This window comes from Stegostoma tigrinum, chromosome 8 (genome assembly GCF_030684315.1).
Source record: "Stegostoma tigrinum isolate sSteTig4 chromosome 8, sSteTig4.hap1, whole genome shotgun sequence".
NCBI classification, from domain to species: domain Eukaryota; kingdom Metazoa; phylum Chordata; class Chondrichthyes; order Orectolobiformes; family Stegostomatidae; genus Stegostoma; species Stegostoma tigrinum.
Genome location: NC_081361.1, coordinates 77,452,184 through 77,477,120, shown reverse-complemented (window position 1 = coordinate 77,477,120; position 24,937 = coordinate 77,452,184). Strand labels below are relative to the sequence as shown.

The window sequence follows — 24,937 nt, the reverse complement described above, 5'->3', positions numbered from 1 at the left end:
CTTGCCTTGTTCCTGACATCTGCAGGTGCAAGTGGGGTGATGAACAGAATTTCAGTGACATTCCTGGATTGTAGGAAGTGAAATACTGTCAGATTTTTTAAAAATATGGCTCCTGGATGTTGAAGCTTAAAGATCGCGTAAAATTTGGTGTTGTATCTGTTAATGAACATGTAATGACCTGAAAAGAATGCACTCACACTAGAAATCTCATTTCTTTCAGAAAAGTAACATTCTGCCCCTTAGTTTCACTTTCCTGCCAGTCTCTCAAAACCCTTGTCTCTCTTGATCATCAGAAAACTAACTCAGCCTTGAACATATTGAATGACCCAGCCTCTGCTGCATTCCTTGCAACAGAATTCCAACAATTAATGACCTTCTGAGAAGAAATTTCTCTTCGTCAGTAGGAATTACTGTAAGTTCTGAATTCCTTGTTGTGTGGGCTGTGTATGCATTTTAATATATTATTTATTGATATGGCACCTAATTAATCTTTTCATAACTTTTAGAAATTTTAACATTTTATCAGGGCCTATAAATAATTCCCACTTTACAACTCATTATGGCCTATCCTTGTATATCTTTATAGATTGCATGAATGTGGGCCTTATGTTTATATTAAGAGGACCATCAGGCTTTATTAGACTTCAGCTTAATATATCAAATGCCAAGAAGGATGGAAAACATACAATACAAATTTTGATTGGATATACATGCACCATATAGGACAGTTGTGTTTGTTTGTGTCTTTGTGTTTGTCCTGATAAGTGCAAGATGAAAAGCTTTGGCAACATAGTTCCCTTTGCAGAATTATTCATCAACCTCTTATGTTAAATTCTTATCTATCAATAGTTTTAAAAAGGCCTCACATGGCATGGTGTGTCCTATTTAATTCTGTTTTCTGTCTCTCAGTTGAACTTCTCAGAATCCTTTGGTAAGTGCTTGGTGTTCAGACTGTAGTATGAGTACAAGCAGTGATGCATGCCATTCTTCTACTAACTGAGCCATATCCTTGCCATGTCTAATATGTAGCTGCGTGTCACAGCACAAAAAAACTCACATAATAAGCTATGAACAAATAACACACCCTACTTGATGTCCAGGAAAGAAGCTTAAAATCTGATGCAGTGGTTGACATGTTGTTTAAATAAAAAGGATGAAATGACATTTTCCCTAATATCACATTGGCAACACAGTGCTGTCTGTGTGATTTATTCACTGAAGATTGATTGTTAACCCAGAACTTGGAAAAGTCCAGGCACTTACATGGATGCTGCACTGCTGAAGACAGCTTTACTAACCTTCCTAAGAAATTGCTCTGATTTGTTACTTCTGCATCAGCCTTTTCTATCGCTTAAAGAGAAATATATATTATATATAATAATCTAATTCTTTCCTGTTTCTTTTGATTTTCTTCATTTGTTTTCTTTCTCTCCTGTACTAATGCTTCTCTTTAATCTTATTTGCATTCAAATTACCTCACCAGGTGGTACACCAATCAGAGGTAAGAATGCTGAACGTGCTCAGAATCATCGTCCTCACTCCATTTTCCCTTCCTCCAATGTTCTCATTTCCTAGCATTTCTTGGCCTCAACACTTTGCTTTTTGCCCATATTTTCCCTTCTGTCATACTCAAACCAACGGCTCATCTGTTTAAACTTCTCAGTGTATGGAGTGTTTATATCTACTTTTTTTTAAGCACAAAATGACCACACATGATCATTTGTCAGAACCACTTGATCACCTGGATCAAATCAAATGAACTCGTGTTTCTCTTTTAGAGCTGTGCCTGAATCTGGTTCTAGTGTGTAGGAAGTGAATGTCTCCAGGAGCACTGACCCTTAAGAAAAGTTAGTATTTGTCAGAACTGATGCAAAATCTTTTTCTTGATCACACCAGCACAATACAATCAGTGTTCAAATTGGCTAATATAATTATACTACAGAGGTAATGGGAACTGCAGATGCTGGAGAATTCCAAGATAATAAAATGTGAGGCTGGATGAACACAGCAGGCCAAGCAGCATCTCAGGAGCACAAGAGCTGACGTTTCGGGCCTCTGATGAAGGGTCTAGGCCCGAAACGTCAGCTTTTGTGCTCCTGAGATGCTGCTTGGCCTGCTGTGTTCATCCAGCCTCACATAATTATACTACACTCTGGATGCAAGCTATACTCATTTGTTTGACTTACATATCATAGTTTGTGATCATTCTAATTGCAAAAAAAATGTGCTCAGGAATTAGGAAAAATGACTTCACACACAAGTCTTGAAATTAAAATATCTTTAATTCCCCACTTTGTTTCTCACCTCAAGTAAATCTGTTATTTGTATGAAAGTATAATTACAAATCAAATTTGTAATCAAAGAAAAAATTGTCCTTACACTTACTTGGCCTACTTTCAAAGAGAGTCAACACTTAACCTGCCATTTGGATCTGTAATGTTTGGGTAATATCACCTGAAATGTCGTCAGATTCTGAGTTTGTCTGGAATTTTCTGCAATCAATTAGAAACAGGAATAAGTCAGCAGTTTGAAAAAAAAATGTTGTGATCATGCATTTCCTAATTGATGGCAATCACCTGATCAAAATGTAGATTGCCTATGTGAGAAGCTGGTAGGTTTGTTTTAATTTCTGGATTTGCTGTGTGTTGGCCTGATTTAACAGTGTTTATAAATAGTTTTTGAATGATTTAATATCATGCCCTATGGATTGCATTATTTTAAATTTGACACTTCCTTTCTTTTGTACACTCTAATTCTCCTGAACTGCCCAGCAATTCTCATAGCCCAACGATGATCTGATTTCCCCCCCATCTACTGAGGTTGTGAAAAATTTTATGTGGCAATGTGAATTGTAAGATTATAAATTTCATGATGATTCTTTCCAGTTAAGCTCTTTCAGAGATTATCCAGCAGTTTCACTTGCCTTTGCCGATCCCTTTCTGTGTTTACTTTTTAATTGCTGTGGTTTCAATGTTGCCCTTATTGCCTATATCATGTGTTCAAATTTTCTTCTTTCTCTTTCCCTCAATTATTAAACTTACTCCTGAGAAGTAATATATATAAATTTTTACCTTCCAGATTCATACAACTTTTAATTCTTAAATTCAACCCATTCATGTCTGTTGCAAACCATCCCAAGTTGAGCTTCCAACAGGTTAGCCCTAATAACCTCGCATTGTAGCATCTCTTTCCTTGAGCCCTGAACTCATATATCAGTTCCAAAATTTCTGTTGGCAAGTTCCCTTTTTGTCTATGTTTTTCTCCCTGTTATTGTAGGCTTCTTTTCAAAATTAAGATGTAGTAGTAAACGAAGTGTAACATTCTTGATAATAAATTGAATAAACGGCAGGAGGTTGGTAGATTTTTTCCAAATTGCAAGGATGTAAACAGTGGTGTGCTCCATATATCGGTGTTCGGACCATTACTTTAATAAACAAACAAACAGATCCATTAGAGTCTAGGCCCGAAACGTCAGCTTTTGTGCTCCTACGATGCTGCTTGGCCTGCTGTGTTCATCCAGTTCCACACTTTGTTATCTCCCATTAGCATTCTGCAGTAGTTTAATCTGTTGAAATATGAAATTTACAGATGTAAATAAGTAAGTTTGATTAACTATGAGGAACACTGCAGAATCAGGGGATTTGAATAATACTGAAAAGTCAGAAGTCAGTGAAATTTAATGTACAGAAATGTGAATTTGAATCATTTTGGAGGGAAAATACAAAGCAAGTTTACACTAAGCAATACATTTTTAAAAGGAGTAAAGAGATAAAGATTCAGATTTGAAGACCTTTAAAAGTTAGAGGAAGGGTTAATGTACTTTTCAAGAGAAACATATCGGACCCTACGTTTTACAAATAAGATGCATAAAGCAAAAAGCAAAGGAACTTTGCCAAACCTGTATAATCTAATGATTAGGCTTCAGTTAGGATATTGTAACTAGGAATGCTAAGGCTATGGAGGGGACACAAAAGAAAATTGCTAAATTGGTGATGAGAGATTTCACTTATGGAAAGAGACTTCTCAGGATTCAGGGCTGTCTTCATTAGAAGAGCAAGGGCACTAAGAGGATGTTTGATCAAGGTTTTCAAAGTAATTAAGGACTTATGGTACATATTGGCAAAACTGTTTCCACTGATAACTAGCAGGTACAAACTAGTGATGATCAAACAAAATGTAGGAGATTTTTTTTCAGAGGGCCATTAGGCCACAGAATATACTGCTACCAATAGTGGTTAATAGTTTTAACTTTAGAAGCAGATTAATCTTTGAAAAACAGAATTTTTTAAAAAAAGGGTGGTCAATAACTTTCAGAGAGCACAGTGGGACAAAGGGCCTATGTTTGTAATGACATGTTGTAACATTTGCTTCTTTCACCCTAACTCTTAACCCTGTCAACCCAACTAATGGGTCATACTGGGGCTCCTGCCCTATTTTTAACCTGCATCAGACGTTTCTTCTTTGTTGTTACTTGGGCTTTATTGATTTTTTTTTTAAGCGTGTGTTGTTTCGAATACATTATTTAACCAGTATTAGATTTCACCTTCTTCCAACTTACACAGCTTATAGATCATTATTTTTGATTGTCTTTGTTTACCTGCTGCTTGAAATGATTGTGTTCACTCCATTATTACCATGTCTTCAGATAGGTTGGTGGCTCAATTTGTTCAGACATTTGAAATGCATACAACATTGTAATTGACTTTATGGCCACAGATATGCTTTAGCTCAGAGGTTTATTAAATTATAGGGTGACCCTTACTTTGCCAACGGCCACAATGGGCTACTGGTTAAACTGAATATGTAATCTATGAGGGTGTAGTAATTCATTGTTTTATTTATGTACTGGGGTCAAACAGTACTGCTCTGTCTCCTGGTGACATTAAACAGTCTAGGCACTGGAACCATGCAACTCATTGATTGCACTTTCCTAATAAAATCAAATGTTATTTCAATTAAATCATCCATTTCATTAAATCATACTAAAATATTTCTCATTTGAATTTTAATGAAGGAATTAATGTGCTTTACATGTTATCATGTTTAAATTAAGTACAGTCAAAATTATTTTTGCAAGACAATTGTACTAATGGAATTGAGCCTATTTCTGTGCTGCTAATTCAGTTATTTTCAATCTAAATAGAACTATAAAACCCTTAACAATAAAAGGTAAATTAGGATTGATGATTTCAGTTTGTGACATGGCTAGAGGTTACTGAATTGTGTTTGGACGTTGCAGTGTCTTCATAAGGTAACTCTTTGCAGGCTGTATTTGTGAATGATCAAGAATTTAAATTATTTTCTTTAAAAGAAGCATATTCGCTTGAAATTTGATGTGAAAATATTTCTCTTTTGTGGGAAATTGCACATGTAGTGTAATATGGTAGTGTGAGTTGACCAAAAAAAATTAAACTTCTTATTTTGTATTAAATAGGGATATGCAAAAGAAATGAGCTGTTAATGTTAGTCTAATGCAATGATATTCAGGATTTTTGCTGCATACTGAAGCAGTGGACCTTTTTCATTTATGTGGGGAAGTTTCTGTTACCAGTGTTTTCGATAGTGAGCAGGTCCACTTCCATGTGTTATTACCTGCACATGCACCTAGGTTTCAAAAATACCTAATGGTGCTTAAGCAATATCAAATCAATGAGTACTGAGATACAATCCTGAACATTGGCATATTATTTATTTTCTGTTTGCGCTGAACAAGGCAATAAAAAGGGTTTTGGATGAATGTTTTTGTTAACTGTATCCAATTGTCTCACTTTTAGGATGCTATTTTTAGCCCAAGTCAGAATTAAAGGAAGAAAGTCTCCTTTCACTACTGCCAAACAAGATCCTAAATGAAATGAGTAGAACATTTTTTACCCAATTCAAGTTTGCTTCATTCACAGCTCAAAAGTTTCTTTTCTGGCACAAAACTGGCAGACCTTGGATGCAAATAGCTAATTTGGAAAAGGCAAACCTATCACTGGAGCAATTTGGTGATGCATTAAACTGCTTCCACATTTTAGTTTGAGAATGCTTGATTCTGTTGACAGGTATTAATGGTGGAAAATACTGCCATACCCAGCACTTCGTATCCCTTGATGATTGCTTAAATGGGACGACTCATTTTGATCTTATCAGCATTGCCTATGCTCATAAATTTACGTTTTATGTATGTCCAAGGAAGCAAGACATAATGTATGTTAGAAGGTGTTCAGCAGTGATTTAAACTTTTCCAAGTGTGCTTGACACTCCAAAAAATTTTACACTAATGTTGTGTTACACTGAATGGCTCAGCAGCAAAATAATTATTTATTTGTTAAGGCATTGTGGTCGATCCCAAATTTGATCTGAAGTGCTCTTTATAAAGTACACTATCTTCTGAATACTGCAGCTTCTGTCAAAATCTTTCAGTTGTTGCAGTAAGTACATACTTTTATCTGTGTTTAGGCTTAGAAATGTAACTTATCTTAAATATATTCAAATTTAATATAGAGTCATGGAGATGACTCCCTCGAAACCCTTTCTATTCATGTACCCATCCAGATGCCTTTCAAATGTTGTAATTGTATCAGATTGCACTACTTCCTGTGGCAGCTCATTCCATCCTCCACCCGCACCATCGTCTGTGTGAAAATGTTGCCCCTTAAATCCCTTTTAAATACTTCTCTTCTCACCTTAAACCAATGCCCTCTAGTTTTGGACTCCCCTATCCTTGGCACTTCCCTGTACCCATGCCACTCAAGAACGTATAAACCTCTATAAGGCCACTCCTTAAGCTCTGACATTCCAGGGAAAATAGCCCAACCCATTTAACCTCTTCCTATACCTCAAACCCTCTAACCTTGGCAAAATCTTGTAAATCTTTTTTGAACCCTTTCAAGTTTCCTATAGCCAGAAGTGAACACTCTATTCCAAAAGTGGCCTAACCGAAATCCTGTACTACCACAATATGACCTCTCAACTCCTATACACAATGCACTGACCAATAAAAGCAAGCTTACCAAACGCCTTCTGTCTGCCTATGACTCCACTTTAAATGAACTATGAACCTGCACCCCAAGGTGTCTTGTTTGCCAACACTTCCTTTACCATTAAGTGTCCTGCCCTGATTTGGCTTAACAAAATGCAACACCTCTCATTTTTCTAAATTAAACTGCACCTGCCACCTCTTGGCCCATTTGCCCTTCTGATCTAGGTCCCGTTGTACTCTGAAATAACCTTTGCTGACCACTATACCACAAATGTTGGTGTCATCTGCAAACTTACTAACCATATCTTCTATATTCACATCCAAATCAGTTATATAACTGACAAAAAGCAGTGGACCCAGAATCGATCCGTATGACACACCGCTGGTCACAGGCCTCCAGTCCGAAAAGCAACTCTCCAACACCACCCTTTGTCTCCAACCTTCAAGCCAGTTTTGTATCCAAATGGCTTGCTGTTCTGTATTTCTTGTCATGTAACCTTCCTAACCAGTCTACCATGCAGAATCCTTTTGAATGCTTTGCTGAAGTCCACAAGGGCAATGTCCACTACTCTGCCTTCATCAATCCTCTTTTCAAGATAGTGAGACGTGATTTCCCATGCACAAAGCCATGTTGAGTATCCCTAATCATTTCTGGCCTTTTCAAATATATGTCAGTACTATCCCTCATAATCCCTTCGTACATCTTACCTGCCATAGATGTCATGTTCAATGATCTGTTGTACCCTGGCCTTTCCTTAAATAATGGCACCATGTTAGCCAACCTCCAGACTTCTGGCACCTCACCCATGGCTATCGATAATACAAATATCTCAACAAGGAGCGCAACAATCCCACAATGTTCTGGGGTACACCTGATCAAGTCCCAGGAATTTACCCACCTTCATGCTTTTTAAGATGCCCAGCACTACATCGTCTGTATAATTGACACTTTTTAAAACATCACAATTTATTTCTCACAGTTCTCTAGCTTCATATCCTTCTTCACAGTAAACACTGACATGAAATTCTTGTTTAGTATCTCACCCATCTCCTGTTGTTCCACACATAAGCGGCCTTGTTGATCTTTAAGGAGCCCTATTCTCTCCATAGTTACTCTTTTATCTTTAATGTACTTGTAGGATCTGTTTTGATGCTCCTCCTCCTCTCTGCCAAAGCTAACGCTTGTTCCCTTTTTGCACCCCAGTTTCCCTCGAGTATACTCCTACTGCCCTTGTGCTCTTCAAGGGTTTTTTTCTTGACCAGACCCTCAATTTCTCTAGTCATCGAGCATTCCCCTTATCTACCAGTCTTGCTCTTCACACTAAGAGGAATATACTGTCTTTGGACTCTCATTATCTCATTTTTGAAGGCCCCCCCACTTTCCAGCTATCCCTTTGCCTGTGAATAGCTGCCCTCAATCAACCTGTGAAAGTTCTTGTCTAATACCATCAAAATTAGCTTCCTCCAATTTGGAACTTTATTTTCAGTATTATCTCTTCGCTCCTTCTGAACCTGGCTCTGGCCTGCTAAATTTCAGTCCTTAGCTTTGTCTCTTTTGTCAGCATTCTATTGGTCACTAGCTCTGCCATTTTGGACTTACAGAATCATGTTTTTCATTCTTGTAATGAAATAAAACAATGTTTTAGTTCTAAAATACTTGCTAGAACATCTCATTTGCACCCAAAGAGCCATAAAAAGCCCAGAATTACAAAAACAAATGGTTAGATGGATTTACCAGCAGTTTCTTCTAGGATTATCTTGTAGTTGCAATATATTATTAGACCTCCGATAGTTGCAGTTTCCTTTTTGTTACATCATTATAGTCTCAATATGTATATTTCTGTGATGTAACCAGTTGAATTTTCAATATATTGTATTTAATTATGATTCAAACTTGGTAAATTCCTGCCTCATAGTCCCACATTTATGCATTTTGTGAAGTGTACACTCACTTCAGTAATTGACCTTAAATGCATTACTCCATAGGAGTAATGCATCAATATAACCATCTAATTTTCTGACTGTTTCTGTGTATAAATTAAATCATTAGGGCTGAATTCCAACAACATACTTGTCTCCCATCTGTAAAAAACAGTGGTTAGCACATAAAAGCTGAGATTTTCGAGTTTGTGCAGTCATCTGTGGACTTGAATGGGTAGTTTGTCATTATTTTCCCATTTACTTTTCATAATGACCTTGCCATCAGTCTAAATCCAATGTGGGATTTAAACAAAGAGCTATATGCCATGGTTTAATATTAATATCTTTACTAACAAAACAAATGGAACAAATTGGTTTCAGTTTATTTCACATTTCAAAGTAGGAAACATGACTCGGCTAAAATGACAATTTCTCTGCAGGACAGCACAAACCAAGATTTGATTTTCAGGTCTTTTAAGTACAGTCTGAGAAAGGATGCTGCAGTTGAGGTGTGCCATGAGCATTTCAAAGTTAACCTAATCCTAAACTAAAACATTAGCTTTTTGATAAGGATATCTTGATATTTTCAAGCTTTAGAATTATTATAGTTGAATGGGTAATGCAATATCAATCTGTTCATACCCCGCAAGTTATTAATTTTTAATTTCAGTAGAGAGATCTTAAAATGGATAGATTGCAACTACTAGTGAGGTAGCTCTCTCACAACTGATGAATGATCAGCCTCTCCTCATTTGTGGCATAAATCCTGTCCTTTGCAAATCCTCAGAGTTGTCCCTGTATGGCCAGTTGGTAATATTCCGTAAAACCTATATGGGCTAATAAAATGTCTATACCTCGTCTCTGTAAATATAATAAAACTAAGATATTGATTGTTTTCACCAGGGGTAGAATAATTGGTCATAGGTTTATAATGTTGATCTGAAATATAACCAACTATAATGAAAATCTTTCTGTGGATTCAATGGTTGATCAATCCCTGAGGACTGATGTCCTAGTCAAATTGCAATGTCTACAGTCAGTATGTATATTATTATTATGCTCTGGGGCTACATTATCTTAAAATTTCAGAAGAAACCAGGCATTCTATTCAGTAAAACAAGCCTGCATTTTGTACTTCAGTTTGTTTATACCTGCAGTGTGTAGATTAAATCATCCCGTTTTCTGTAGAGCAAATCTGTTGCCACCTGAATCTAATTTAAATGGTTTCCATAGTAAATTTTCGCTGTGAAAATTTTACATTCTTCAATAAAGCGGAATGTTCACAATCTTCTGTTGTACATTATGTGAAGCATGATGGGAGGCAGAAAAGTATACAGTTTTCTCTAGTACACAGCAGTGTAAAGTTTCTTTAGTTGAAACTTTCTTAAAATAGCATTGCTAGCTCCTAAAATTCAGTTATAAATTAAATGCAGACCATTGACTCTGAATTTCTCAATTGCTGGATGTAGAATAAGCATTACCATGCAGACTTCCTCATTAGCAGTATAATAACTAAAGTACTGTTTTCATATTTTATGGAACTGCACAAATTTCCTGATGATTCAGTACGTAAGATTTGAAGTACTAGTCATTGCATACACTATTTAAGTGTAGAATAAGGAGTGAAACACTGAGAATGTTGTGCTAACAAAAGTTTTCATGTTTATTAAATTGGGTAAGAACCAACATAGTACGGAATTGTGAAGCTTAGTTGTGTGTTAATATAGAAGGTAGCATAGTATTTCAAGCTCAGATCAGGTAATGATTACTTTAACAGAATGTGGTCTTTTTAAATTGATATTTAAACATGCTCAAACTGTAGTAAAATCATTGTAGGATGAAGAACAGTTTTGATTAAACAGAAGATAGTAGTCAAAGGGTGCAATAAGTTATTGATGAAATATTTGTGTTTTCATTTCATTCCGGTACACTTTGGAGATAAAGGGGCAGTATTTACTTTTTGCTTTTGAAGATAACCACATCCTTTCCCACCACATGCGTTTCTCACATTTGCTGCATCTTAAACTTGTCGTTGCGCCAGAAATAACCAGAGTTGTTTGTGTTTTTGTACAGGAGCCTTGCAAATTGAAAATAGTGAAGAATCTGACCAGGGCAAATATGAATGTGTATCAACTAACAGTGCTGGAACACGTTACTCTGCTCCTGCTAACTTATACGTCAGAGGTAGGAAGTGCACTTCTTCAACTTGTTCCATATTTCAGTGTGCTGCTAAAAATGTCCAGGTTGTAAGATAAACTTTATGAACTATTATTTAATTAAATTAATCCTTTTTCATAATGATTAAATTACTTTTATGATGACAATTGACTCACCTTTTCTATATATGCAAATACACAGGATATCAAGAACATCTCCATCAAGCATCTGCAAAATTGGTTGCTGTCTCTCTTCTAAGCGATTACAATATTGTTTCAAGTATTTAAAACAAAGTTCAACATTTCAGCTTTTGTTTATTGTTACTTTTCTGAGGTTTCTTTTTCTCAAGAAAATCTGAATGATCATTTGCAGATACCAGACTTATGTTTTTTCAATAATGTAAATGATGGGTAAATTCCATGTAAAGACGTTTCCCTTTTAAAATCAGTGTTTAGTTCTTTTGCTAGAGATTCAATTGTGTTGTTATTTCACTTTTTCTAAGTGGGCTATGCTAACTGAGCATTTTTAATTCAATGAATTTATTCATTTTTTGGTTAGAAACTTGTAAATTTCATTTTAAGTATGTCATCATAAAGGCTTTATCATATGCTCCATCTTATGTCATTGCATTCTTGGAAAACAATCAGATGCCTGAACTTCAAGAATGTGGGATTTAACAACAGTAAGGAAATTGAAGCAGTGATTTCAGACTGCTCATTGCTTTAAAAATGATGCAGTGGTGGGCAAAATCTAGTATGAATTTGTCCTGTCCAACTCAAACAAGTTTCAGTGTTCATCAGTTATTCTTTACACTAGGGTAGTAGAGATTGTAGGTGCCAGAGCTCTCATCTGAGGAAACCATAACAAAATGTGTGCATATCATAGTTGTTTGATGTTTTAAAGATGATAACATGATTTACTGACCTTAGTTGCAGTATTTGCTCTATTCTGTGAAGGGGATTTTAGCGTTGCATTACATTTAGGACAGCATGGTGGTTCAGTGGTTAGCACTGCAGCCTCACAGCGCCAGGGACCCAGGTTCGATTCCATCCTTGGGTGACTGTCTGTGTGGAGTTTGCACGTTCTCCCCGTGTCTGAGTGGGTTTCCTCTGGGTGCTCTGGTTTCCTCCCACAGTCTAAAGATGTGCAGGCTAGGTGGATCAGCCATGCTAAATTGCCTGTAGTGTTCAGGGGTGTGTGGGTTATAGGGGGATGAGCCTGGGCGGGATGCTTCAAGGGGCAGTGTGGACTTGTTGCACCAAAGGGCCTGTTTCCACACTGTAGGGAATCGAATCTAATTTCTTTCTTCATGAGGTACATAAGGAACCCTACTGTATCTGCTCGTAGAGGTGCAGCAGAAAGAAGGAGTAAACAGAGTGCTGGGGAAACTCAGTAAGTCTGGCAGAATCTTAAGAGACAAAAAGAGAGTTAATGGCCAAATTCAATACAATTCTTCTCTGGAACTAAATAGGGAAGGAAATTAATGGTTTTTTTACACACTGCTAAGAAAGAGAAAGGAGGAGCAAATGGAACAGATGGCGAAGGTCACCAGAGCAAAAGATAAAGTGAGTGCTGTTGTTACTGGAGAAATAATGTAAATGCAGAATAGATGTTAATGGTGGACATGAATGGTAGAAAATAGGTCAGCTATGCTGAGAGCAAAGCCATGGAAACAGGACACCTGATTAGGAGTGACAGAGAGGACATCAAAATGGAGGACAGTATTCATAGTTTGAAATTGTTGAACTCCATGGTGAGTCCCAAAATCTATAAAGTTCCAAAGCAGCAAATGTTTTACACCTACCATTAACACCCGATCTGCATCTAAAGTTCTCCTTTACCATGACTAATTCTCTCTTTATCTTTTGCTTTGGCCACCATCATCATCTGTTCTCCTCTGCTGAAAGCAGTGGGATCATAATTTTCTAGCCCCTCCCGTTCTGAAGTAGAGTCGTATTGAAATGTTAATGCTCTTTCTCTCCACACAGATGTCGCCTGACCTGCTGCGTTTTCCAGCATTTGCTGTACTTTGCTTTCAAAGAAGTAAACAGAGCTTCTCACTTCTCCTCCCTCCATTCCTAACTAGACTACTTTGCCCTTAGAAGAACTTGAGGTGAATTTGTTTTTCCAAACAGTGACAAGAGTTATGCTTTCACAGCCAAAGAATAGGACTTTTGGATGTATCATCACGGTCTAACATAAGGAAAATTAGCAGTCTTTTTGTATACAGCAAGATTCATTGAAAAAAAGATAAATGATCAGCTAATCTGTGTTAATTCTGTTCATTGAGAAAATAAACAAGGGTTCTAGAATACCTGGACAAGTACATTTCAATCGTGCCAGGAAATCTTGAGAATTCAAATTTAATGTTTCAGGTCCTGTGACCCGAGGTATACAGAACACTGTTTAAAAATTTGGAAATGACACAGCACTTGGAAGTATGCGAAGTATACAGTGATGGGCTTCGGAGTACATTAGCCTGAGATTTATTGTTAAAAATGTCATATCTACGTTGTGACTAGGTTCAGTATCAGTGCTTGGATATACAATATTCAAACTGTGGTTCACAGTACATAATCCAGTTGATTTAGTGGTGGACATTTGTTGAGCTCTTGTATCAATACAGTGTTCTTTGATGTTGATGAAAAAGTATGTTTGCCATTACAAAATAGCTAGTTGAAGAAAATTTAATCAACATTGAATTTCTTGTACCTAAGTCAAATTGTCCTATGACTAAAAACCATTCTCTTGTTCTGCTATTGCATTCAGTCCCCATGATGGGTGGCATGGTGGTTAGCTCTGCTGCTTTACTGTGCCAGGTCCTGGATTCAGTTCCACCCTCTGGTGTCTGTGTCGTGTTTGCTCATTCCCCCTGTGTCTGCATGGGTTTCCTCTGGGTGCTCTGGTTTCCTCCCACGGTCTAAAGATGTGCAGATCAGGTGCATTTGCTTTGCTAAATTGCCCATATTGTGCAGGCAACTTGGATTAGCCATGGGAAATGCAGAGTTATAGGGATAGAGTGGAGGTGTGGGTCTGGGTGGTTTACTGTTCGGACAGTTGTTGTGGACTGATGGGCAGAACAGCTCCTCTCACACAGTGGGGGTTATATGATCATTTTTGCTTATCCTGACTAGATATACTTCAGAATTTCTTTGTTGTTAGAATAAAACTTCTTCATATGTCTTTATTAAAATGATTTTGCATTGGGACAGAAACCTAGCTCACATTCTTTTCGAAAGGATGAAACAAAGATGTAATTGGCTTCTGGCTAGCCTCCAGTCATTGAGTTAGCAATCTACTGTTCCATCAAAACAACAACGTTATGGACAGAAATGTATTGGAGTCTGATGTGGACTATGGCAAGATTTGTGGCAGAATCAGATGAGGGGTCTATCAAGGCCAGTTTAGACGTTAGGAGTAACTTGCATGTCTTTTGCAGTTTTGACAGTAGCCTGGCATGTTTATCGCTAAGATGTAGCAAGAAAACTCAACATGGAAATTAGAATAGATGCCTGGTAAACTCAACTCGCTGCTTGCTGCAAAGGACCTCCGTGTTGAACACAGGACACAAGCATCTCAGGACGAACCTTCTGAAGAAGGGCCACTAGAGCCAAAATGTTAACTCTGATTTTTCTGTACAGATGCTGCCAGACCTGCTGAGTTTTTCCAGCAATTTCTGCTTTTGTGTCTTATTTCCAGCACGCGTAGTTCTTTTGGTTTTGCTCAGAGGGTCCTGACACAGTAAACCAAGAACAACTTTCAATACCAGTCTAGAGGCTTGGAAAGGACCAGTTAGCCACTAGGGTCAAAATCAGAGTGCTCCCCACATAAAGAGTGCCAGTGAGTCCATTTCCTGTCATGAGTCTTTTCCTTCTATGATTGGCCGCTTTCTTTCTGAAATGAGAGAAAGGCAGATATTGAGAGAGATGAAAGGTGACACAGTTGTTAATTTTGGTACAGGTAGGCAAGTTTTTGAACAGAATTATCAGCCAGCACAGAGGACAATGTAAGGTTAGTGCTGTTGGGTGTTGAGTGGGTGATAATGAGAGGGAAGATTTTGCATGCACCAGAGAGAGTGGTACAGCGTGAGCCTTGGTGGGAGGTGGGCACAGAAGCAGAGATTGAGCTAGAGTGAGTGTGAGGCATTGAAGAGAAGATGGTCGCGTATTTGCTGGCAGAGTTGAGTCAGTTAATGACTATCTTCCAACACTCAGAAGCATTCCACCAGACAACTGAGGCTGCACTGATGTGGGTGGCATCTTCAGACCAGGCTGGCCTGGTCTGGTGTTGTGACCTCCACTGCTGGTCCTGGGGGATGAGGAAGTTCTGCATTCAACATGAACTGTAGATCCCCGCCTGCAAAGTTGTGCACTGATTTCATCCTGTCTGCCATGCCTGGGGGTAAACATCAGGAGCAGTGAAGGTAGGTCCAGACTGACATTGCTTGTCAGGGTGCACAGCAAACTTTTGAAAATGTTGCAAGTGCAAGCAATGTGAGGAACATCCACTGAATAGTGAGTTGTTCTGGTAACAGCATATGGTAAGATAGGGCCAGAAATGAACACGAAGGGTGCCATAGGTGTGAGGTAGGTGAATAACATAGCAAGTTTGGTAAGAGCTGGTGAAAAACTTCACTAGGGAAACCCCTCCAAAAAATCTCAACACAATTTAGACTTAGCCAAATCAAATTAATATTTAGCCCTATACCTGTGCTCCTCATGTTCTGAATAAACCATTGTATCGTCTTCCTCTGTTATCTTCCATTTCCTTTTCTGGTCTCGCTCTTACTGAGAACATCAATGTTCGTGTCTGTTACTTGAATTTTTAATCTTCTTGGCTTCTAACTTTGAGTAACGTTCTGGCATTCTATGTTGCTTTTTTGAACATTTTACCTCTAGATTTCAGCTGCCTGTTCGCAGATTTGAACTTTCCTTCGGGATTTGAGCTAGCATAGCCATTACCTGGCATCCTAATCAGAGTCAAATCTTTCATCGCAGTAGCAATTAGAGTCTGTTGCAAGGTGTTCAGTGCCATCTTTATAGACAACAGCATTTTTACAATTAGGGCTCATTACTAACCAAAGGATGATATTAGGTAACGTTGAATCTTTTCCGAGGTCACTGACCATGGCTCTGCTTCATCAAGAGAGTGCCTTGGATGACATATCTTTCTGATGTCTGTTTTCAGAGCCATTGTCCATAATAAGATTATCTACCTGTTCTATCACTCCAGATATCATGAACTTAAAAGGACTGATATCCTCTATTTACACCTGACAAATCTGATCCATCTTGATGAACAGTATAAATATCAAGGTACTGCAGCTCATATGCAGAAACAACTGATTAAAGGCAGAGCTAAGCATACTGTAGGATCTCTGTGTAAGCCCTACCCAAGTTTTATCTCCAAGTGTTTGCTGACAATGGCGACGCACAGTTCAACATCTCTGCACCTTTCATGACCTTTCTGCTCCCCTTGTCAGACTGCGTGTTTGTCGTCTGGTTTTAGACAGCTATAATTTCCTACTGTTAAAAATAGGGAAGGTGAAAGCAGTCCCAAAAAGAAAGACCTGCGAATGCTAGAAATCTGAAACAAAACCAAAAATTGCTGGAGAAACTCAGCAGATCCGGCAGCATCTGTGATAAGAAAGCCATTCCGTCTCGCCCTTCCCCTGTTTTCAACATATGTACAGCCTTTTCTGAGCTACAATCAGTTGTGAAGAAAGGACACAGGATCCACAACATTGACTCTTCTACCTGTCCACAGATGCTGGAGTTTCTCCAGCAATTTCTATTTTTGTTTGTGAAAGCTATCCCTTTCAGTCTTACTGCTTGTTTATCTTTGGTCACTGTCTTGAATTGAGCCACACTGTCTGTACCCTCTTGTCGAATTGTCTCCATTATAGAAGTTCCCAACCCGCAACTCTGTGACATTGCTTCACTCCCATTTTTAACCCCTGTTGCTGAAGCCCTTGGTAACTTGAGATTTGTCTGCTGCAGTGCTGTCCTGGCCAGCCTCCTGTCCACCTCCTTCCTGACTGCCCACTAAATCCCACTAACTCACCAACCATGTCTGTCCTTATGGTGAGACCAAGAGTCAACTCAGAGACCCTTTCGTAGAGCACCTGCACTCCATACATGACAAACGAGAACTCCTTCCGGTCACCAACCATTTTAACTCACCCTCCCACTCCCTGGCTGACATGTCCATCCTGGGCCTCCTCTAGTGCCACAGTGACACCCCACACAAACTGGAGGAGTAACACCTCATATCCCACCTTAAGAGCCTACAGCCCAATGGCCTAAACATAGAATTCACCAGTTTTGAAATCTCCCCATGCCCGGTCTTATCCCATGTTCAACCCTCCTTCTCATCCCTGCCTCCTGATAACTTGTCCATCTTCTCTCTCGCCTGTCAGCCCCACACATCGCACTGATCAATCTCCACCATTCCCTACTTGCATTCATCTATCACCATTCAACTTACCTTCCCCAGCACCACCCATTCTCTCTCTCTGTTTATTTCTGAGCTCCCTTCCCCCTCCCTGTTTCTGAAGAAGGGTTCTGACCCGAAACATCAACTTTCCTGCTCCTCTTGATGCTGCCTGGCCTGCTGTGCTCCTCCAGCTCCACACTGTGTTGCCTCTGACTCCAGCATCTGCCGTTCATGCTATCTCACCTAGTCCCTGAGAAGCTCCGATTTAAAATTCTGATCTTCATGCATAAATCTTATTAGGATTTTGGCCTGTCTGAAATCTGTAACCTCTACCAGTCCTTCAACTATTAATTTCCTACCAGCTCTCTCCATTTCTCCATCCTAACGAAAAAAGAAGTTGCTAATTGGATAGCACAGCTGACCTACTTACAGTAAAAGCCCAAAATTCCTCTTTTAAAGTGTAGATTGTTAAATGTTGATCTGTCATTTTTACAAAATCTGTATAATATAGCAGTATATGAGGGTAATTAATTGCAGTGACAATCAGTGAACTGGTTAATGTATTTGTCAAACAACAATCATGAGGTTTTCTCTGCTTTCAGCCTCTGTACAATTAAGCCTTCTTTTTTAAGCATAATTCAAACTTAAGTTCAAAGTTAACCAAGAGCAACATTTAAATGAAAATCTTCTTTATTTCAGGATGGCTACATTACAGGATATTAATTGAAAACAATGGCATTAAATCTGTGACCAACACTTTGTATTTATATCATTCTGCAGTGAAACAATTAAAGATAGTTTGTAAGAACAACATGGGGGATGTCAAGTCAGTTTGATCAAAACCTCAGACAAAGGGCATAATTTAACATGTCTTAAAGAACAAAGAACAGTCGGGCACGGTGGCAGGCCCTTCAGCTCTCCAAGCCCACACCAACATATTCTGCCCTTTCATACTAAACTGTCTTCACTTGCAGGATCCATACCCCATTATTCCCTTCTTACTGATGAATTATTCACGTATTTGTTCAGGTGTTTGTCGAATGCTACAATTGTGTCTGCTTCCACCACTCCCCTGGCAGCACATTCCAAAACATGCCTTGCACATCTCTTTAAAAAACCTCCCCTAGCCTGGTACCTTGAAGCTATGTCTCCTAGTAATATCCACCCTTGGAAAAAGCCTTCTACTTTCCACTCTAGCTGTGCTATTCACAATCTTATAAAGCTCTATCAGGTCACCACCCCCCCCCCCCCCCCAACTTCCTGTGTTTCAGTGAAAACAAGCCCAGCCTATCCAACTTTTCTTCATAGCTAAAATCCCCCACACCAGGCAACATGCTGGTAAACCTTTTCTGTATCCTCTCCAGAGCATTCACATCCTTTTGGTAGGGTAGTGACCAGAACTGTACGCAATATTCCAAGTGTGGCCCAACTAAGGTTCTATAAAGCTGCAGTGTAACTTGCCTTTCCTCATACTTAATGACCCTTCCAATGAAGGCAAGCCATAGGCCTTTATTTAACTACCTTCTACCTGTGCTGCCACCTCAGTGATTTGTGGACCTGTATACCCAGATCGCTCTGCGTATCAATACTCCTAAGGGTTCTGCCATTCACTGTATAATTTCCTCTTGTACTTGACCTTCCAAAATGAATTACCTCACGTTTGCCTAGATTAAACTCATGAAAAAGGAAAGCAAGGCAGAGAGGTGTTTTTTATTCTTTCATACACTATGGCTGCTGGTGGCCATTCCAGCATTGTTGCCCATCCCTAACTGCCCTTGAACTGAGTGGCATGTGATGTTATGTCAGAGGACAGTAAGGTGCCAGTCTCATTACTGTGAGTCCATAGCTGCAAGTAGGCTAGACCAGGTAAGGGTGGCAGATTTTGTTCACTAAAGGACCTTAGTGAGTCAGATGGGTTTTTACAACAATCTTTATAGTTGTCATAGTCACCATTACTGAATTAGCTTTGTCTTCTAAATGTATGGGGTAAATTTTAACTCCTGCAGTTGCATGTCCCCAGAATTATTAGTCAAATATTAATACATCAAACATTAGCATCACACCACTATCTACCTCTAAGTAGTAAAAATATTCCCAATCCTAGGCCTAAGCAATTGTTCATCACTGATGGAGTGATTTGTAGTTAGGAATGCCCAAGAGTTCAGAATTAGAAGAATGCTGATGTCTTGAAATGTGGAGGGGGTGATGTTGGTTGTGGTGAGAGTGGGAGAAGTGTGTTTGGAGGACATTACAGAATAGGGGCGATCAAGATCATGGAGAAATCTGAAAACAAGGATGAGAATATTAATATCAGGACTTTGGTTAACCAGGAGCCAATATAAATTATGAGCACGTGGTCAGTAGTGGAATGGGGCTTGGTGCATGTTAAGATTTATGTAGCAGAGTGTTGAATTTTCTCAAGTGTATAGAGTTCATAATTTGAAGTTTACTTGGAATTTTAGTCTAATGTGAGGAGGATGAAACTGACTTAACAGTTTTTTTCCGCAAATGAATGTATACTCTGGGTTTCACATTTTAATGCTCCCTTGTCTGTGACCAACATTCGTCTTTTGGACAGTTTGCAGATTACATGACAAGAAAAGAAAAGTTTACTACCAGTTAGTGTTGTTAATGATTAATGTTTTCATAAATTATAAACTAGTTGAGATCAGATATTTAGTAGAGATTTGCCTAATGATAGGTCCACTAATACTCACTCCAACTCTCAAGATCTTGTATATTCAGCTATTAATCATAAATTGGTCGCATTGTTTATTATCTTGTCAATCCACCAGATTCAGACTGTCACATAATGTCATTTACAGCTTTCAAATGACCACTAAATGACTATTTTCTTAATTACTGACAACAGGAATGCATTACTGCCTCTAACACATTATTGTACAGGAAACAGCTGCATTCTTCAGAAGGTGCTTAGGCCTCAGTTTGTCATGTAATAGGAAATCAAGAGCAGGAAGAGGGCTGTGTATTGGGATACCCAGAATGGATGCTTAGATGAACACAATCTATGATGGAGGAAAAACAATATTATTTCAAATTAGGTATTCGCTCCAAAAGCAAGCCATAGATATTTTCTGAAGATCTGGAAGTTTCTTCCCCTCAAGTGTTATCTACAATTGCAAAAGGATCTTGATCAGTTGGGCCAATGGGCTGAGCATTGGTAAATGAAGATTAATTTGGATAAATGGGAAGTAATTCATTTTGTTAAAATGAACAAGAGCAGCACTTACATAGTTAATATAGGGCCCTGGGTAGCAATGTCTCACAGAGAGACCTAGGGGTTCAGGTACTTAGTTCATTTAAACAAGTAAACAGGGTAGTTAAAAAGATGTTTAGCACACATGCCTTCATTGCTCAGACCATTGAGTGAAGGAGTAGGGACATCATGTCGAGGTTTGACAGGACATTGGTGAGGCTACTTTTGGAGTAGTGTACAGTTCTGGTTGCCCTGCTATAGAAAGAATATTCTCAAATTGGAGACAGTTCAGAAAAGATTTACCAGGATGTTGCCAGGACTGGGGGGTTTGAGGTTTCAGAAGATGCTTGAAATGTTTTGACTGGAGCTAGTACAATGAATCAAAAAAATAACTTTCAGAACTTGGACAGCCATGCTTGAATCTATTCACCCATGCTGTAGCAGTGATAAGGAACCCTTCAAAAAGCAGTAGCAACTCTAACAATTTGCTTGAGCAGCGCACACAAATCTCTATCATGGTGGCCCAGCACTTGTGGTCACAATGACGTAACAACCCTTGTTGACTTCAAAATAAGTCTCACCGATCACTCCAGTGATCGCTGGTAAGAATTTACTGCTATCACAATGTAGTAATACTGCAACTAATTGTAGCATTCTGAATTGGACATTCCCAGGTGGAGCTGAAACGATGTTATCAGACTATGCAAGCAATCAAAGGCCAAGAAATTACCACAAATGCACAAACAAGGCAAATTAAAGATTGAGACAGGCACATGTGATGAACGTAGAAGCTGAAATTTTCTGAGGACAATTAATTCATGAAATTACTAACTAATCATTTAAGAGTGTAATATTGGTCATGAATCAGTTGTTGATTGTCAGGAAAAACCTAAATGGCTCACTAATGTCCATTATGGAAGGATATCTGCCATCCTTACTTGTTCTGGTCTGCATGTGATTCAAAATCCGCAGCAATGTCGTTGACTGTTTTAAACTATTCTCTGGGCAATTAAGAATAGGCAATAAATGCTGGCTAGTCAGCAACGTCCTCATATCATGAATAAATAAAATAATTATTTTAATTGCTTCCTAAATTTAAATTAACTAGGCAAAATGGTCATCACAGTTCAGTTTACTGTAATTCTCAACAAATTTGGAATTTCCAAAGAAATTCGTGCTTGAGATGTCTCCCCTTCTTCCTACAACAACCTGCTTGATAGGAATTCCTCTGCTACCTGAACACTGGCACGCCATGCTATAGTACGTGCAATCTACTAGATACAACTTGCTCTTTGGCAGCTCCCACCAATCTGCAACTGCTATCTCCAAGTAATGCATTTGAATATATATGCCCATTTGTCATTATTGCTTGGTCGAAATCCTTGATTTTCTTAGTGAATAGCATTGTGGGTGTGACTGCACCACACAGACTGCGGTGCTTGAAGAACACAGTTTATCACCACCTTCTCAAGGGAAGTTAGCAATATATGCTACATGAGCAATCTATGCTATCCATGCTTATGTTCATTGAGCTAATTAAAATAAAAACATCACCATTATTTACAACATTTATTTTACCACAACAAATCACTCAATTTACTTATGACATATTATTGTTACGATACTACAAATTACACTGATTGTTGTTTCATGGCATTACCTAGTTACTATGTAATATGTGTATGTAATTCAGTATTTACATCACCTTTATCTTAGTGTTAGTCTCCCTAATAATTTCAAGAATTGATCGTATTTTCCATCACAACAAAAAAATCTTTATGAGATAACATGGTGTAGAGCTAGATGAACACAGCAGGCCAAGCAGCATCAGAGGAGCAGGAAAGCTGACCTTTCGGGCCTCGGCTCATCTTCAGAAATGATTTCTGAAGAAAGGTCGGGGCCCGAAACATCAGCTTTCCTGCTCCTCTGATGCTGCTCGGTCCGCTGTGTTCAACCAGCTCTCCACCTTGTTATCTCAGATTCTCCAGCATCTGCAGTTCCTACTATCTCTGAAAAAAATCTTTCTAGTCATCTGCATAATTACAAACATAAGCTTGCCACTGAAAAAGTAAAGGCCAAAGGTATAACCCCCTTTGCCAGATTGTCCAGATTACCTCCGTGTACTGTTTTGCACTCGTAAGATCGTTGTCCTGAATGCAGACGTCCAAGTATGTATAAGGTTAAATCTGCTTCCATTATCCTAACAACTTTTCAATATTGGTTTTGGTTGTGTAAAGGAGATCTCAGTAAACTTAGAAATTAATGCTGAATAGTTTCATAAGCCAGTATGTGCTGATGCAATTATGCTATTTGAACTCATGACAAAACCAAACTGGTGAATTTAATCGGTCGAAAGAAGAGATAATTTATTTCAAAGCATAATTCAAAACTTCCAAAATACTTAGTACGTGGTGAAGTACGTTCTACGTGAGGCATGCTATTCATCTTCAAGACTTGAAAACATTAGCAGAAGGATTACCCATTGGTATTCAACATTCCATTAAAATGAATAGGGAGTAATCATGCTTCTATTTCCATGCCAACCTTCAGAAGAGGGTGGATGCTCTCTGTTTAGACAAATGGCCTACATCAGTTAGGGGAAAAGACAAAATAACTTGATTCTAAAGAAAGGTGTTTTTTGTATATTGCTCCTAAACCTATAGTGTTGGAACCAGTGATGCTAATCAAATTTAGTTATAGCTCATTCTGTTTCTTTTAAAACTACAAAGCCTTAAATGTAGTGAGATATGCCCAAATAGAACATAGAACATAGAACAGTACAGCACAGAACAGGCCCTTCAGCCCACAATGTTGTGCCGACCATTGATCCTCATGTATGCACCCTCAAATTTCTGTGACCATATGCATGTCCAGCAGTCTCTTAAATGACCCCAATGACCTTGCTTCCACAACTGCTGCTGGCAACGCATTCCATGCTCTCTCAACTCTCTGTATAAAGAACCCGCCTCTGACATCCCTTCTATACTTTCCTCCAACTAGCTTAAAACTATGACCCCTCGTGCTAGCCATTTCTGCCCTGGGAAATAGTCTCTGGCTATGAACTCTATCTATGCCTCTCATTATCTTGTATACCTCAATTAGGTCCCCTCTCCTCCTCCTTTTCTCCAATGAAAAGAGACCGAGCTCAGTCAACCTCTCTTCATAAGATAAGCCCTCCAGTCCAGGCAGCATCCTGGTAAACCTCCTCTGAACCCTCTCCAAAGCATCCCCATCTTTCCTATAATAGGGCGACCAGAACTGGACGCAGTATTCCAAGTGCGGTCTAACCAAAGTTTTGTAGAGCTGCAACAAGATCTCATGACTCTTAAACTCAATCCCCCTGTTAATGAAAGCCAAAACACCATATGCTTTCTTAACAACCCTGTCCACTTGGGTGGCCATTTTAAGGGATCTATGTATCTGCACACCAAGATCCCTCTGTTCCTCCACACTGCCAAGAATCCTATCCTTAATCCTGTACTCAGCTTAGAAATTCGACCTTCCAGAATGCATCACCTCACATTTATCCAGGTTGAACTCTATCTGCCACCTCTCAGTCCATCTCTGCATCGTGTCAATGTCCCGCTGCAGCCTACAACAGCCCTCTATACTGTCAACGACACCTCCGACCTTTGTGTCATCTGCAAACTTGCTGACCCATCCTTCAATCCCCTCATCCAAGTCATTAATAAAAATTACAAACAGTAGAGGCCCAAGGACAGAGCCCTGTGGAACCCCACTCACCACTGACGTCCAGGCAGAATATTTTCCTTATTTCCAGGCAGAAAAAAAATACTTTTTTCCTCTTTCTCACCTTATTTTTGCTGATCTGTAGCCTAATTCTCGTTCGCTCTTTCAATTTTTATTTTTTTTTATTGCAACATATAAACTGAAACAACTATGGTGACGTTGTTTGGAAATAGACGATATTCCAAATTCATGTGTTTTATCACAATTTACTTGACATTAACAGTGTAGTGTTTGTATCCTGTAGTGTTTGTCAAAGTACAGAGCCAATGTGCTGAAAAAACTGATGAAACTTTTTTTATTATACTTTAATTTCATAGTCCTTTTTTAAATATTTTGTGCTGCATATATGTGAAGGGCTGGGAAGTGAAGTAGAGTAAAACAAAACACACCACATAAACAAAATTGTACAATAGCAGAATTTGGATGCAAGTTCCAAGTACAGTCAATACTGTCCCACAGTGGAATTCTAATCACTGATTAGCCCTGGCAAATAC

General features: G+C 38.7%; 1 protein-coding gene across 18 annotated transcripts in view; it reads left to right on the top strand.

Moving 5' to 3' along the window:
- The window catches only part of ptprfa (protein tyrosine phosphatase receptor type Fa), a 491,915-nt gene that overhangs the window by 261,967 nt on the left and 205,011 nt on the right, over nucleotides 1-24,937 (top strand). For 9 of the 18 annotated variants that reach the window (XM_059648017.1, XM_059648013.1, XM_059648011.1 and 6 more), the window contains exons 6-7: nucleotides 1,484-1,501; nucleotides 10,958-11,068. In XM_059648017.1, coding sequence (XP_059504000.1) covers nucleotides 1,484-1,501; nucleotides 10,958-11,068 — 129 coding nt within the window. The remainder of the gene's footprint in view (nucleotides 1-1,483; nucleotides 1,502-10,957; nucleotides 11,069-24,937) is intronic. The other 9 variants (XM_059648016.1, XM_059648015.1, XM_059648014.1 and 6 more) reach the window with 1 other exon arrangement.